This window comes from Sturnira hondurensis, unplaced genomic scaffold, assembly GCF_014824575.4.
Source record: "Sturnira hondurensis isolate 20B ecotype Veracruz unplaced genomic scaffold, ASM1482457v3 Scaffold0001221, whole genome shotgun sequence".
In the NCBI taxonomy this organism is placed as follows: Eukaryota; Metazoa; Chordata; class Mammalia; order Chiroptera; family Phyllostomidae; genus Sturnira; species Sturnira hondurensis.
This window is the reverse complement of record NW_028073852.1, coordinates 3,168,081-3,183,601: the sequence shown is the minus strand read 5'-3', so window position 1 is coordinate 3,183,601 and position 15,521 is coordinate 3,168,081. Positions and strand designations below refer to the sequence as shown.

The following is a 15,521-nucleotide window of genomic DNA, read 5'->3' as shown; positions in this document are numbered from 1 at the left end:
CCAACCCCGCAGATAGCTTGTGAAGAGACGAGAAGACTTTGGAAATCGCTGCTGCTCTTTGGATGCAGTGATTTGAGGCAGCGGGCATTGAAACGGGGGGCTTCCCCCTAGGCTCCCTGGACAGGTTTCTTAGGGCAGAGAGGGCTGTGGGAGGCTGTGGGCTCTGTGGCCCAGACGGGGTCTGAAAAGTAGGGAGCCTCACACTCCAGGTCGCTGGCCCCCCTCGAGGCCCCAGGCAGTTGCACGCTCTGTGCCCGACCCTCCTGGGAGCTGCAGTGGGCGGGTGGCCCCGTGAGAAGGCGCAGGTCCCTGCCACCCTGGCCTTAGTGCTTCGGGTAGACCTGAAATTTGTGTAAATTTTCATGGATAAAATGTGACTGTGTCATATTTAATCAGTTAGTTTACATGTGGACTCCTCCGCGAAACTTTTTATTTTGAGAAACTTCTATTTTTAAAAAATTGAAAAGAAGTGAATGCCTGTACATATTTCACACAGTGAAGTTTAATGCCTGTATGCATTTCCCCCAGATGAATTTAACACGGTGCCTTATCTCTTTCTCTCTCACACACACACCCCATTTTTTTTGCAGAACCATTTGAAAGCGTCCTGCTATCCTTACACTTTGGTTCTAAACATAAGGCAGATACTGCCTGAGAGCAGACCCCCCTGGAAAACGCGTCACCAGCACACCCGGGACACCTGGCCCCAAGGGAATGACACCATGTGACGTGCAGCGCGGTCCCATTCTTTTCATCTGCTCCTCTTAGCCGAGTCCACTTTGACCCCAGGACCAGCGCGGAATTGCGCCTGCCAGTCCTGGCGCCTTGCCTTTATGTTAGACAATTTCCTGCCTTTTTGTGTATCTTTCAAGAGCTGGGTGTGTTTTCTCTCTTAAGCCTCCAGGCTGGTGGTTTTGTGGAGTGGCCCTGACTTTGGGTTCGCCCGCTCAGCGCCCCATTGTCACCGACGCTGGCTGTGTGTGGCCCGTGGCACCGTGCCGATATGTCGGATTGTCCTGAATTCCGTCATTCAGTGACGGTGATGGCTGCCGGATCTTCACCACCGGAAGGGCACCTTCGTCCCTCTCGGACTGTCCCCTTCCTTCTTTGTGAGAGTCTGCAGCAGGATGACCGCAGGGGACCTCCAGGGCCCCTCCAGCAGCCACCCCGCTTGGGTGTGGGCACTCCCAGGGCGGCGATGTGCCCAGTTCTGTCCTTCCCATTCGCGGTCAGTGGGTGGCCCTTTCTGCACAGTGTGCTTCCGGCCCTTTCGTGTTGGGTAGCGCCACATCTTCCGTTATGCTTTACCATTTTTTGTTGTTAATTTTTTAAAAAGATTATGTTTATTTTTAGAGGGGAAGGGAAGGAGAAAGGGAGAGAAACACCGATGCGTAGTTGCCTCTCGCATGCCCTGCACTGGGGACCTGGCCTGCAACCCAGGCATGTGCCCTGACTGGGAACCAAACCAGGGACCCTTCGGTTCCCAGGCCCACGCTCAATCCACTGAGCCACACCAGCCAGGGCTGCTTTACCATTTTTCTTTCAGGTGCTCGAATTATCCCAGAATTGGGAAGTGGAACCCCATTCAAGTTGGTTCCTACGGCCTTTTGACGTGTGCACTTCAAACTATTTGGCATTTCCTTGTTTCCTGGTAACAAACACCTCGGGCTCACCTGGACCTGTCCCTGCTCCAGACTTGTCATCAGCCCTCTCTCCGGGAGGAGTGACTGCTTCCTAGTAGACTGGTGATGGGAAACCGAGCTCTGGACGCCACGTGTGCTGTCCGCCGCCACGTGTGCTGTCTGCCACCACGTGTGCTGTCCGCACTTCCAGCCCCTCCCTGTGGGTGGAGCCGGGACGTAATTGATGTCGTTAGTGAGATTGGAATGCTTCTGTGTCGTCAGGGTGCAGAAATGCTGTAAGTTGCAGCTCGGTGCGGGGAAACCGGGGCCTGTGAGGGTTTCGGAGACGGACGTTTGTGTCAGCCTCCTGCAGTCCTGCTCCTCCATAACTGTCTGGACAGTTGGGGCTCTCCGTGCCAGGGTGTGCAAGTTCATCAGCCTACGTGTTTCCCACAGACCGGCCACGGTCCCAAAGCGCAGAAGACAGAACGCTGGGCTCATCGGTTCACTTGGGAAGCGTTCATCCAGTAACTGAAAACACGTCTGAGAGGTAGCACCTTTGTTTCGGTTGTCAGGAAGGGTCCTCCTGGGCACGCAGGGCGACCCGGGGCTTGGTCTCTGCCCTGTGGCCGAAGACACCCTGCGTCTGCTGGCAGGGTGACCCACACGCACCAGAAGGAGTGGGGGGTGGAAGGCAGATCCGTGCTGACCATTTCTTAGAGCGACGGCGCTTCGGAGAGATACATGCTGAGTCCCTGGGTCGGTCGTCCAGTCGCCCTCAGACCTTGAACGCCGTCTGTTTGGGCTCCCAAGGCAGAAGCAGAAAGCCCACGAACCTGCGTCTGCGGGGATGGCCGCGTCCACTGGGAGTGGGAAGTTTTTACTGTTTCAATTCAGGGCTGGGCTGCGTGGGCACTGCCTGAGGCCGACCGCCGTGTCTCCAGAGTTCACACGATGCTGCAGGTGTTTGGAGAGTGATCTAGCAGGTGCTTGAACAGGAGCGTCCCAGCCGAGGCGGTTTCTTGGCCAGCGCCGCCTCTGCCCTGTGTGTGACGCAGAAAGAATTGTTCTGTTGGAAGCCGGCGTGCTCTCTGTGTCTCAGTGCGGTGTGGTGCTGGGGCGCTTTTAGTGGAGTGCGGCGAGGACACAGCTGTGGCGGTCTTCCTAGACTTGCTGTGTGCAGTGCTTCGTCCCAGCACGCGGGAGGGCCTCACTGAGACTCCCTGTGGTGTGATCGGAGCGACTGGGCGCCCTTCTCAGATGCCGCCCCCTGTGGTGTGCATCGAGACCAGGACTAGGTTGGGCGGGGGCTTCGGTAGTGCCTTCAGTGCAGCGGTCCCACCGCTGCAGAGCCGACTCACCAGTACCTGTGTGTGCAGACCAAAAGTTTGGGTAGATTATACAGCGCGTGTCTGGAAGGGCTTTGCCTTCCTCCCAGACCCTCCGGTGCAGTCCTTTCTGAAAAGGTGCCTCTGGCCCCTGGAAGAGCTCCCTCCTTCCCGTGCCGCTGCCGAGTGGATCTGCCTCCTAAGGGCAGGGCCTTTTGTTGGTCCTGGTCCCCCCGCATTGTCAGTGCGCAAGAGGGACGTGCCCTGTCACGGTGCCATCACATGGGATTAGTTCCCTTCCCTGCAGGCTGTGGGTCCCTGCTCACATCCCGAGGTTTCCTCAAAGTCACTCTCCTGCTTTCTCTTTCCCAGAAACACTCTCCCCTCACTGCTGACTGCACACAGACCCTCTCACAGTTGGAGGGCCAGTGCCAATGCTTCCTCTTCCAGGAAGCCTTCCCAAGCCGCCATCCCTCCAGGCTGAGTGTGTTCTCTTTCCTGAAGTGGTTGTAGCACTTGCTTACTCTCAGGTCACCTGCTATCTTCCTGACTCCCTTTCCTGTCTGCTGCCCCTTCCCCTCACTGCCTGCTCCGGTGCCTGGCACGAGTGAGTCACTTGGGTGATTTGATGTTTCACCAAAAAACTTTGGGTGAGACATGATGCGTGAGCGGGCGTGTTGTAGGGATGAAGCTGCTGGTCACCTGTTGCCTGCAGCCATAGCTGCTGAATCAGCCGACTTGTTTCCGCTGAGGAATGTTAAGCTAAATGCAAAATTTAATGCAGATTCGTTGCCCTACTCATTCATTTTGAATGTGATGGCCACACAGTACACGTGCTCACTCAACGGTGTGTACCGCCCCCACTGACTAGTACAGTGAAGTCGTCACTGTGCACACATGCGCATTCCAGCCCACTCTCCTGGGCTGCCAGGTACATTGATGTCCCGCAAACAGTTCTTGTTATATTAACAATGGCTGGACTTCCCCAGACAGACCTTCCTATATGTAGCAAGTCTTTCGCTTTCTTGTTTAACTAAATGGTTTATTTGCAGATCATTGTGGGCTCACAGTCCATTAGTATTATTCTCAGGCAGTAATGTGGAGAGATCCCATGTGCTCCTCCCCCGCATGCCCCGTGGAAGCACCTTGAGAAGCCTGCACAGCCAGGACACGGACGCCCCAGGTCCAGGACGCTGGCTCCCCCAGCCCCACCCTTCCTTCACCCCTGGCAACCACTGAGATATTACTTCTCCATTTCTACAGTTCTGTCATTCCAAGAATATTTCAAAAATGTATAGCTCCGCGATCCCTGGAGAGTTTGTCTTTGCTACAATTTGGTGGTGGTTAGGGCGGGCCCGTGGGTGTGCAGTCTCCCACGATGCTTGTGGAAAGGCCCCTCTGCCTCCAGAATCGCCTTTGCACCTGTCAGAAGTCAGTGGGGTCTGTTGTTGAGGGTCAGTTCACGGCTGTCTGCTCCGTCCGTCGATCTCCACGTCTATTTGTCTGTTGTCACCGTAGGGCCTGCGTTACTGTGGCTTGTGTACAGCAGGCCTGAATCCGGTGATGCAGCGATTCCTCCCAATTTACTCTCTCAGAAACGGTTTCTGTTCTTTTGCCTTCCTGTGTAGGTTTTAAAATCTTGCTACAAGTAAAGGTCAGGCCGGGGTGTGGATAGAATGCTGTGGAACCTCTGCATCCACGTGGGGGGGTCGGCCTCTGCCCTGTGGAGGCTTCCAGCCCACGAGCCCCGCGTGTTCTCAGGGAGGGCGGGAGGGCGGGAGTAGCTGGGGTGTGCACGTGGGAGACGGTCTGGCTGCAGGAGAGTCACTGGCGAGCTGTCACCCCTCTGTTGTCAAATGCATCCCAGGCCTACGAAAGGAGGTTCCCTACGTGCCCTCTGATTCCGATGTTCGTGGACAGCGACATTGTGAACGAGTTCCAGAGCGAGGACGGGGCAATCCATGTGGTGGAAAGACGCTGCAAGCTGGACATAGACGCGCCCAGGCTGCTGAAAAAGGTGAGCGCGGCCCCGGGGCGCCCACGACCAACTGCACCTCGCACACGGCTTCCCCTGCCCTTGGCTGGTACTGATGAGCCCTTCTCTGTTTCTTTTTTAAAGATTGCAGGAGTCGACTACGTTTATTTTGTCCAGAAAAACTCGCTGAATGCTCGAGAGCGCACTTTGCACATCGAGGCCCACAACGAGACGTTCGCCAATCGGGTGGTCATTAAGGAGCACTGCTGCTACACCGTGAGTACCGCCCTCGGCTGTGGCGCGGCCCCCGTGGGTCCTGCCTTCCTGCGCCGCCGCTGCTCCGGCTCACACCGGCCCTCAGAGATGGAGGCTGAAGGGGCCGCCACACTGCAACCTCCGGGAGTGGCGCCATACACCGGCCCGCCCCACGCCTTCACTGCTCACCCCCGTCCCAGCACCTCCCTCAGGTGTGCGTTGTCACCTCGGCTGTGACAGTGCCCTCCTGGATCCCTGCTGGGACGGGGATTCCAGAGTGGCATGTCATGTCACTGTCTCTGGTCTCAGAACCAGCAGCATCTCGGCATTTCACTCAGGAAGTCACACCCCTGCTGTCTGTGTGCATAAGCCCCCTCAGGCCCTTAGGCACCGCCCTAACGGCCTGCAGGGCTCCGCCCCCCACCCTCCCCTCCTCCACCTTTGCTCAGACTCCCCTCTCGCTGAGGCTGAGCCCCCCCTGCAGTCTGCGCCTCATCCCCCGCAACTCTGGCTTTAGCGCTGCTCCACCTTTGCTGGTTTCCCATGACTCTGTCCCCCGACAGTGGCACGGTTTCTTACCTGTCACAGTCGTGGCGGGTGTCTTCTGCTGCTGGACTGAGAGCTTCATGAGCCAGGGGTCTTTGTTTGTGTGGGGGGGAGAACAGCGCTCAGTAAATACGGTGAGCGAGTGAACCAAGGGTGACTTGTCCAGTCATGTTTAGAATATTCTAGGAATATTATTTTCGTTTTTTCATGATTTTGGACTTCTGTAATTTTGCTGCTTCCGTGCTAATAACAGTATTAGTAAAACAAGTGTTTTCTCCTCGTAACCAGTCGGTTGAGGAGCAGACAAACGATATTCCCACTTGTCAGTTAATTAGTGGAACATTTTCTCGCTCGCCTGCAGGTTCACCCTGAAAATGAAGACTGGACCTGTTTCGAACAGTCTGCGAGTTTAGACATCAAGTCTTTCTTTGGCTTTGAAAGTGCAGTGGAGAAAATCGCAATGAAACAGTACACCAGCAACATTAAAAAAGTGAGTCTGTCTTGGGTTTCATGGCAAAGGGTGGGCAGGCATCCCCGGGCTCATTCGAGCCTGCAGTCTTTGGGGAGGCTGGCACGGGTGGGTCAGGGACACCGCTCTTCCTGAAGAGGGGGGGTTCCGCCGCTCCCTGTGCCTCACGGCCCCGGGAGCGGAAGGCCGGGGGGGTGGAGGTAAGGAGGAGCTCGCAGCCCCCAGCGTGGCGTCCTGGGCTTGGACACGCCAGAGCTGCCAGCGCACCGACAGCGGCAGCCCCAGGCGCCACCAAAGGGCCTGCTGACCAGGCGGCCGGTCGGGGGCCCCCCTGCACAGAAGAGCTCGCCTCGTTTGGGCTGCTGCTCACGGTCGCTGCGGCTCTGGACTCCGACGCATGTCGGTGCGGGGTTGCGACTGCTTCGGGAAGTCGTCTTCCATGCGCGAGGCTCCGGGAGGAATTTGCTTGGAGACACGAAGCGCATGTTGCGTGCGAGCGTGGTGCCCGTGCTCCCATTAGTCACGGAGGCTTGCTCTCTCCGTGTCATTTCCTGGACCTTTGGAGAAGAGGAGGTGGAATGTGAAAAACAAAAACGCAAAGGCACTCAACTTTTTCTGCTTATTCTAAAGCAGTTCAGTTTTTAGTAGTGTTGTGAAAACCTGCGAGGGGTGAATAATTTGAATGTTCAGTATATACTAACCTTAAAGTTGGTTTTGTTTTATAAAGGGAAAAGAAATAATCGAATACTACCTCCACCAGTTGGAAGAGGAAGGCATAACGTTTGTGCCCCGCTGGGCCCCGCCCCAGCTCGCGCCCTCTGCCGAGACGTCCGCCTTGTGCAGGAAACAGGCAGCGGTGCTGGCCGTCGTGGTCCCAGAGGCTGCGCAGAAGGAAGGGCTGAGCAGCGAGGCCCTCGGCAGCGCGAGCGGGGCCGCCGAGCCCGCCGTGGGAACCCCTGACGGTGGGTTCACCCTGGGAGCAGGACGAGCCAGTGATGTGCTTTCATTTCCTGTCTGTTCCCTCTGCCTGCTCTGGGCCCCCCAGGACACGAGATGTTACGTAAGAGATAAGGAGACCTGGGTGCTGGCCCTCTTCCTCCAGCCTGTAGAACTTGTTTGTTTGACTTTTTCTCCCCGTGAAGAAACAGGTTTTTATTTTAAGGGCAGGAAGGATTTTGTGAAGTTATGACAGCAGAAACTGGTTTCTGTGTATTTTACGTAGGCGAAGGCATCATGAGCGAAAGCAGGTAGCAACCAGGGTCTCGGACGTAATCGGCCAGCAGCACTGTCCCTGAGCGCCGGGGGCAGTGGTGCCTGTCAGGGAGGGGACGCCTCCCTGGGCGCAGGGGAAGGGTGGTTCCCACAGAGGCACACCGCTGTGGGTGGCAGTGCTTCCAGCTACTGTGCTGGGCTGCCTCTCGTGTGTTGCACACGCATCCGCATGCTCTCACACCCCTCGTTGATTCTCAGACGGCCACCTGTTGTACAGTAAGAAAACCCTGCCCTTCAGGAGCCTTGTTAACCCTCCGGCATCAGTCTTTCGCTGCGTTCTGCTCCGCGGCCGGACCGTGCCGTCTGCCCGCTCTCCGTGGGCGACAGGCGGCAGGCGTCTCCCTGGTTGGGGGACATGCGTTTTTGCACCCTGTGACTTCTCTTTGCTGTACTTATTTTATACCTCATTTTTCAGTTGATGTTACTGCATCACGAGAGAGGTTTCCTGTGTTCTCGAGCACAGCTCCATTCAAAACAGGTTTAGGTCCGTTCATTTGGTTATTTCATAGTTTTACATAAAACTTCAGGTTCCAAGTCGCCGGGTGTCCGGTAGAGCTGTCCTTCCATCGCGAGTGGTGTTGAGATTTTACCAGCAGAGGCAACCTGCCGGCAGCCAGGGAATAGAGCAGATTCAGCAAGTTTGCCTGTGGCACCGTCAGGGTGTGACTGAGCCGCTGTCCTTGAGGGCTGCCAGGGTGGCTGGTGGCCGTCTGTAGTCCCCGCAGTGGCACAGAGTTGGGCCGCACATCAGCCTCCCTGAGCAGGACTCTGGAACCCTTCTGGTCAGCATTCTCGTTGTAAATGACCTCGTGTGACTTCCGTTCCAGACAAACTGGACGCCGACTACATCAAGAGGTACCTGGGCGACCTGACCCCCCTTCAGGAGAGCTGCCTGATCCGGCTTCGCCAGTGGCTACAGGAAACGCACAAGGGCAAAGTGAGACTCGGCCCGTGGGCGGCAGTGCCGTCCGTGGGACTGGGGCCCGCCCTGTCCGCAGTGCCTGGAGTGAATGCCTGCGGCTGCCCTAGCTGGTGGCACTGTCCCTTCCAATCTAAAAGTCCTTGCATGTGTGTCTCTGGGTGGCATCAAGTCCCTTGTGGTGCCCTTCTAAGTATAATTAGCTGTGCTTTTCTGGGTTTTACAGAGTTAACTTGCTGGAAAACAGTCACATGCATAGCAGGTTTGGAAGGAGGTCACAGATTGTTCAGGGATTGCAAATGTTTGTGCTTCGATTTGGAGGTTTGGGGAGGTTTTAGCCTCACGAGGAACTGCCTGCTGGGGCTCAGTGCTGAGCGGAGGCGCGTTTGGGTGCCCAGCTTGCTCCTGGCCACGCTTAGTGGGGAGAAGCCGGGGGTCACGTGCAGTTGCCGCCCTCCTTTGTCATCTGTCCTGGTTGCTGGAGCAAGGTCAGGGCTCGGTGTCACCTGTTGAGAACACAGCCGCAGCAAGGGCACTGCTGCTGTTTGGGGGCATCGGCGGTGTGCTAGACACCATTTCAGGATCGGTCTTAAGTCCTGCCAGCAGCCCTGTGCGATGGGTGCGATTTTTATCACCCTAGTCGTACCCCCAGGGAAGGTGCGGCACAGAGATGGCTAGTGACTCACTGCAGGTCTCAGGGCGAGTGAGTGGCAGGGCCAGGGTTGGGGGCCAGGCCGTTTGCTTCCAGAACCCACGTTCTCACCCATGTCCTTGCGGGGTGCTGCTTTCCGAGGGGTTCTGTCTCGGTGCCGTTTCGCCAGGCGGCTGCACCTCCCCCCACGGTGCCACTCCTGGGGACCAGTGAGCCCGTGGCCGTGGAGGAGGATGGCAGGCCTGGTGGGGCTCCGACATGGCACAGCCTCGGGTGTCCCCCAGGCGGTGGCCCGTCACTGGCCGGCAGTGGAACCTGTCCAGGGGAGCCTGCTGCACGTGAGGAGGGCCACCGCCGTCGGCCACGCTGACACCCCTTTCTAACTGCTCAAAGGTGCGTGTGCACACGCACACCCACACACGCACACCCACAGAGAAGGCGCACCACGCCAGTGGCAGTGGTACCCAGGTCGGCGCGGGGGGTTCGCAGCATTTGGTGTTTGAGAAATGGATGCCTTCACTCTCCTTTGCTGAGAAGAAAGTGGAACTTTTGTGAGGGTTTTCTGACTGACGCTGCTGCTTCTCTGAAGCGTTAAGGCTACATTTAAATAGGGCGGCGACGCAGCCCACTCTCGATGAGAAGGGAGGGTTCAGAGTCTGATTCCCTCGGTGACTTGCTCTCCTTCCCCGACACTGAGCGCCGCTCAGAAACGCCTCTCCCCCCGCAGATCCCCAAAGATGAGCATATTCTCCGATTCCTGCGTGCCCGGGACTTCCACATGGACAAGGCGCGGGAGGTCTTGTGCCAGTCCCTGACCTGGCGGAAGCAGCACCAGGTGGACTACATCCTGGACACCTGGCGCCCGCCCCAGGTCCTGCAGGACTACTACGCGGGGGGCTGGCACCACCACGACAAAGGTGCGGGGGCGCGGCGTCTGGGGCCCAACTCGGGGACTTCCTTCCACAGGCCGCAGGGGCCCCTGTGTGCACGGCCCCACCCCCGCCCGAACCAGGGGTGCTGGTCTCACCACAGCGCGCCTGTACTCCTGCCCCTCCTGGAAACGGCCCCGCCCAGAGGGGCAGGAGAGGAGGAAGGGCTGCGGCTGTCCGCTTCTTCCTCGGGGCCCACGGGGCCCTCGGGTGAGTTACTTCAGTCCCTCCCTCAGTCAGACGTGGTTTGGGGACACACAGTCCCTAAAGAACCAGAGCGTCGAGGGCAGCTCTCTCCAGGGCGCAGTGTGGTGAAGGGGCTTTGCAGTGACCGCGGCCCCTGCGCTCATCTGTGAAGACGTGCAGCCAGGCTTTCACGTCAGAACAGTGGAGACCTGGGCTCTGTTTGGGGGTGGGCAGAACGAACGCCAAGGACAGTGACACGCTTGAAAGGAAGAGTGACGTGGACTCGACTCTTTACGTCTCGTGCCCTGTGGGGATGCTTGCGTTGTCATAGGTCCACTCCCCGTGTCCCGACTCACTCCGAGTGGCAGTGGGCAGAGGGGCATCCCAAACACGGAGGAGGCCCCTGGCGGGTCCTGGAGCCCGCCCCCCGGACAGGGCCTGTCAGACCTGAGCGGCTCCGACTGGCCTGTGGCCCTGACCCAGGCAAACGTGAACAAATAAATGGACCTTATTCACGTTGGGAGAGACTGTTTATAAACTTTCATTTTACAAGGTTTGGGAGCCCAGAACTGCCCTCTGGGTTAGGTAGAACAGACCTGAACCCATGCCATCCGCAGCATGCCCCCGGGGAGAGTGTGGGCCCTGTGTCGGGGGCGGGGGCGGGGGCGTGGGGGCCGGTGCAGCGCCAACCCCCCCTCCCTGACAGCAGAGGGCGCCTCAGGGTCTTTTCTGAGCAGAATCCATCCCTGCCCCTTCTGCCGCTCCTTGGTGGCTGGAATCTGGGAACCCCTGACTCCAGGGGCACACTGGCCACTAAGGCCATCCCCTCTGTGTAGCTGGCTCACGGGGACAGGGATCTCTATGAGGAGTCAGGGTCCCTCATGCCCCACCCACTAGCCTTCCAGGACGGGAAGAAGCAGAGCCAACATGTGGTGTCCTGCCCTTACGGATTTAAGATTTTAGAAAGTCCTCATTCATCCTGGGTCTGAGGGTAGGGATTACAGGAAGCTGGGTTTTGAACACTCTTGTCCTTGAACTTTGGCTCATCTGTGGAATGAGGGAGAAAGGGCACTCCGTGTTTGGACCCCATGTCCCCCTGCCGCTGGGAGTCGGCGCTCTCTGCTCAGCCCCTGGTTGTGCAAGTGAGGGGCTGGGCCCAGGCCACGTGGTTAGCACCATGGGGGGGCTGGACAGAGGCTTGGCCCTCTTGGGCCCTCACCCATGCAGAGCTGTCTCCGTGACCCTGCTGACTGCTCTGTTGGTGGCTTCTCTTCTTCCTTTTCCAGTGTTTTTGGGGAAAGGTCAGGGGAACCTCCGGCACCCACGGAAGCTGCTGCTGCCCCTCAGGTGGCGTGAGCTCAGAGCCCGTCGGGAACACAAGAGAGCAGGCTGCCTGGTTGGGGGCTCAGGCGTGCCTCCTCGGCTCCGTGGTGGGCCGGTGCCGGTACTAATGCCTCTCCTTCTCCCTCCCGCAGACGGGCGGCCCCTCTACGTGCTGAGGCTGGGGCAGATGGACACCAAGGGCTTGGTGAGAGCCCTCGGAGAGGAGGCTCTGCTGAGATACGTAAGTGCTGGGCTGGGCGTCAGGCTGCGTCTGGGCCTCCCTCCTTTCTCTGCCAGTGGGACTGCGGAGGGCCCTTGTCCCATGAGAGCAAGCCCGTGCTGCTTCTGTAATTAGGAAGGAAAGCCCATTCCTGTATTTGAAACATTTCAAGAGCGGGCCCCAAAGTTATAAATACATTTCTCACAAGAGAGCATCCATGAGGAACATCACTGTGACCACCCGAGAAGACCGCTCGGGAGCGGGTTCTGAGGCATCCTGACCTTCACCCCCAAATGGGCCCCTGCCCTCCCACCTTGACTTTTTGACCTCTGTACCAGTCTCCCCAGTGGCACCTCCTCCACCCAGGCCCCGCGTGCCTCCCACCTGGACAAGGTGCACGCCCTCTCCCCACACCCGATTCAGGGCCCGCGCCCCCAAGCCTGCTCAGGCCAGGCAGTTCTGAAAGGAGAACGAGGCCCCGGAACAGAAACGCAGCAGTGCTGGAAGGTGCAGCAATGACGCAGTTCCCCCGAGGCTCCCCCGCTGGTGGCATTTTGCCGGGGAGCCAGCAAGCCGTCCCCGCGGGGGTGGGCTTGTGCATGTAGTGTGTGCAGGTACTCCCACACGCACCACATGTGCAGAGGAAGGTCACGACTGTGTGGATGGGCGGCTGTCACGGGAGGGTCTGTGTGCAAATGGTGTGCCTGCAGTCATGCTCAAGGTTAGCGCTGGCACCGCCTTCCCCTTGGCTGGTCCAGGTGGCATCACAGTGTCCCCTCTCAGCGGACACTTGCCTCCACGGTTCTGGAGGTGCTTGTTCTGAAGACAGGTGGTGAGTCACACCCTCCCTGCCCATCATCGGAGGCCGCCTCCTAACCGTGACCTCACTCAGGTAGCTGTCACTTTAGCCACAGGGGACAGCACTCACTGTTTTCGGAGAGAGCCGTTCCGTCGGGGTTGTGTCTGTGTGTATCAGAAAAGCTGAATGGATGACGTCTTTGGCTTACGTGCTCATCCCGAATGCGTCGTGCCGTGGATGCAGGGGGGCGCCATCCTCGGCTGATGGGGTTTTGGGGCCTTGCACGTGCAGGTGCTGTCCGTCAACGAGGAGGGGCTCAGGCGCTGCGAGGAGAACACCAAGGTCTTTGGCCGGCCCATCAGGTAGGTGCGCGGCCTCGTTTCTCCTTCCCGCTTGTGGAGAGTGGGACTTAAACGTTCCTTGTTGAGTTCTAGAACGCAAATCGGGTTTGATTTCTAGATTTTTAGAGCCAAGTCTAACTAGTTTACTGTTTTCCATGGTGTTCAAAAAGGTAGAAGACAGATAAGCATGCAATGTGGTCGGTTTTGCGGGGTGGTTGCCGGGTTTCGCTGTTCTTTAGCCCTGCGCATTGCCGTCCCCAGGCTGCGTGGCGTGGCCTGTCTGCTTTGTCTGCGTGGCCCTTGGGGGCCCAGGGTTTCGGGTTTTGCTTTCTGCACTTCATTGTTCGCTTTTGGTGAGGAAGGGGGGACCCCGCTGTGCTCCCGAGTTCCACAGCTGCCAGGTGGGCTGGGTTGGAGTGTGGGGGTCCGAGGTCGCCCTGAGCAGAGTGTGTGCGGGGGGCGGGGTCCCGGGGCAGGGTTGAGGTTTTGTTCATTCGCGCTGTGTGCTCAGCTCCCGCAATGGCGCTCGACTTCGGGGACGCTTGGGGAAGAATAGCTTAGTGCAGTTAGTCACACTGCATTCCGGGCAGATACTGCCCGTGGGGCCAGCAGAAGTGGCCCAGCCCATCAGGCACAGCGCGTGCCTCTCGGCTGGGTCCCTGAGCACATCAGAGCGGGGGTTTTAGGCACCATCCGTGCGGAGAGGGCAGGGGTGGGCCCGCCGCACTGACCCCGCCTGCCTTACGCGGCAGATGTGGGTGCCGTTCATAGCCTGGCGGTCGAATCACTCCTGTGTGGGGAGAGGCCATGATGGTTACTTGGTCACATCAAGAAGCAAGCGTAGCCCTGGGGACTGCCCCCCGCCATTTGCTCAGCGTGTGTCCGTGGAGTAACACGTCTGCATGCCCGCAGCTCCTGGACCTGCCTGGTGGACCTGGAGGGGCTGAACATGCGCCACCTGTGGAGACCCGGCGTGAAGGCCCTGCTCCGCATCATCGAAGTGGTGGAGGCCAACTACCCCGAGACACTGGGCCGCCTGCTGATCCTGCGGGCGCCCCGCGTGTTCCCTGTCCTCTGGACGCTGGTGGGTCGGATGCTGTTGCGCAGCACCTGTGGGCGTTTGGAAGGCAGACAGGCAACACACACACACATTTGTGACCACGTGTCTGTGCCTTTAAGTCCCGGCCAGTTAGGAACAAAGTTACCGTGGAAAGACATAACGTTTCTCAAGTCGTTAAGGGAAGAAAGAACCCCCGCGGGTCTAAGGCCACGCAGATGGACCCCACAAAGACAGTCCCGGAATCCCAGTCCCCTTCCCTCATTCACAGCCTCCCCTCGTCACTCTAGCTTCCGGGAGTCGGGCGGCGGGCAAAGAAGGGTACCAGCGTCTCCCTTCCTCACAGGTCAGCCCGTTCATCGACGACAACACCAGGAGGAAGTTCCTGATTTACGCGGGGAACGACTACCAGGGCCCCGGAGGCCTGCTGGACTATATCGACAAGGAGATCATCCCCGACTTCCTGGGCGGAGAGTGCATGGTAGGCCCCTTTTTCGCTGTGGGGCGGGGCCTGCGTGCCAGGCACGCAGCAGGTGCTGGTGTGGGCAGATGATTTTCAGAACTGCCAGTTTGGATTGTTTGTTTTGTTTCTACTGTTTTTGTCTGGCAACTTTCGGATCCACCGTTTGGGTAATTTTTGATAACACACACATTTCCTCATTGTTGAACCTGGCCAGAGCTCGTTTCAGGATCTGCCCTGATAGCAGCTGGTGTATTCGCTCGGCTGGTGTGAATCGGCTGTTTTAGCTGGTGGGAGGACAAGTGTTCACTCTGCACTGAAAAGGGAAACATTATGCTAGGTAAGGGGGTTATTCTCAGCAGCTACAGGCATTATTTTTATTATGTCCTCCCTGGGTGGGAGGAGCTGTGCATTTTTGAAGACACTTAAAATATCAAAGTGGTTCTCAGAAACGTTTCTCCGTTGACAGTGAATCAGGATAGCATGTTAAAGGGGACGAATTAAGGGAAGTAGTTCTCTCATACGTAATGTGGGATTTTTGACGCATTGGATTGCTAGGCTGTCAGGCAGCTGCCTCTGCTTCTGGGCCCTTCCTGTGAAGAGGGAATCCGAGGGGTTTGGTGCCCTCAGCACCCCCCCCCCCGGGGCTCCCCTGCCTGCCATGAGGGTGAAGGACGCCGGAGCCTGGAGTAGGCCCTAGATGGGGCCGAAGTGACGGCCAGAGCCACCAGGAGGCATGGCGCCCCCTCCAGGGTCTCCTTAGAGAAAGGGCTCGCTCGTTCTTACAGTGAATGAAGTTCCCTTCCCGGACGCGCATGCGTGGGCTTGGCACCTGTGTCCTGCTCAGGTGGGTGCTTCTAGGGAGACCTGTCTGGATGGTTAGGGGGCTTTCAATGGCGTTCAGACTGGGCCCACCCAAGTCCGCAGTTCTGCTGCCGAGAGTTGTAGGGGTGTCACAGCAGAGGGACAGGTGAGTCACAGGACCCTCACTTTCCAAGTGCCCGTGACCTTCCCACTGAGGTCACGTTAGAGAGCCCCTGCGTGGTTGCTCCTCCTGGGGACAGAGGAGCTGGGCCGAAGGGGAGGGTGTGCTTGCGTCCTGACCCCGGTGCCTGCGTTCGTTACTCTGACCGCCATGACGCCCCACAGCGGGGTCCCCACAGCTGAG

The 15,521-nt window shown here is 58.3% G+C and overlaps 1 protein-coding gene across 3 annotated transcripts in view; it reads left to right on the top strand.

Moving 5' to 3' along the window:
* SEC14L1 (SEC14 like lipid binding 1) overlaps window positions 1–15,521 on the top strand; it is a 62,303-nt gene that overhangs the window by 23,258 nt on the left and 23,524 nt on the right. For all 3 annotated transcript variants that reach the window (XM_037064626.1, XM_037064633.1, XM_037064631.1), the window contains 10 exons: window positions 4,818–4,967; window positions 5,070–5,201; window positions 6,088–6,216; window positions 6,923–7,157; window positions 8,295–8,404; window positions 9,766–9,955; window positions 11,629–11,717; window positions 12,787–12,857; window positions 13,749–13,920; window positions 14,240–14,374. In XM_037064626.1, coding sequence (XP_036920521.1) covers window positions 4,818–4,967; window positions 5,070–5,201; window positions 6,088–6,216; window positions 6,923–7,157; window positions 8,295–8,404; window positions 9,766–9,955; window positions 11,629–11,717; window positions 12,787–12,857; window positions 13,749–13,920; window positions 14,240–14,374 — 1,413 coding nt within the window. The remainder of the gene's footprint in view (window positions 1–4,817; window positions 4,968–5,069; window positions 5,202–6,087; window positions 6,217–6,922; window positions 7,158–8,294; window positions 8,405–9,765; window positions 9,956–11,628; window positions 11,718–12,786; window positions 12,858–13,748; window positions 13,921–14,239; window positions 14,375–15,521) is intronic.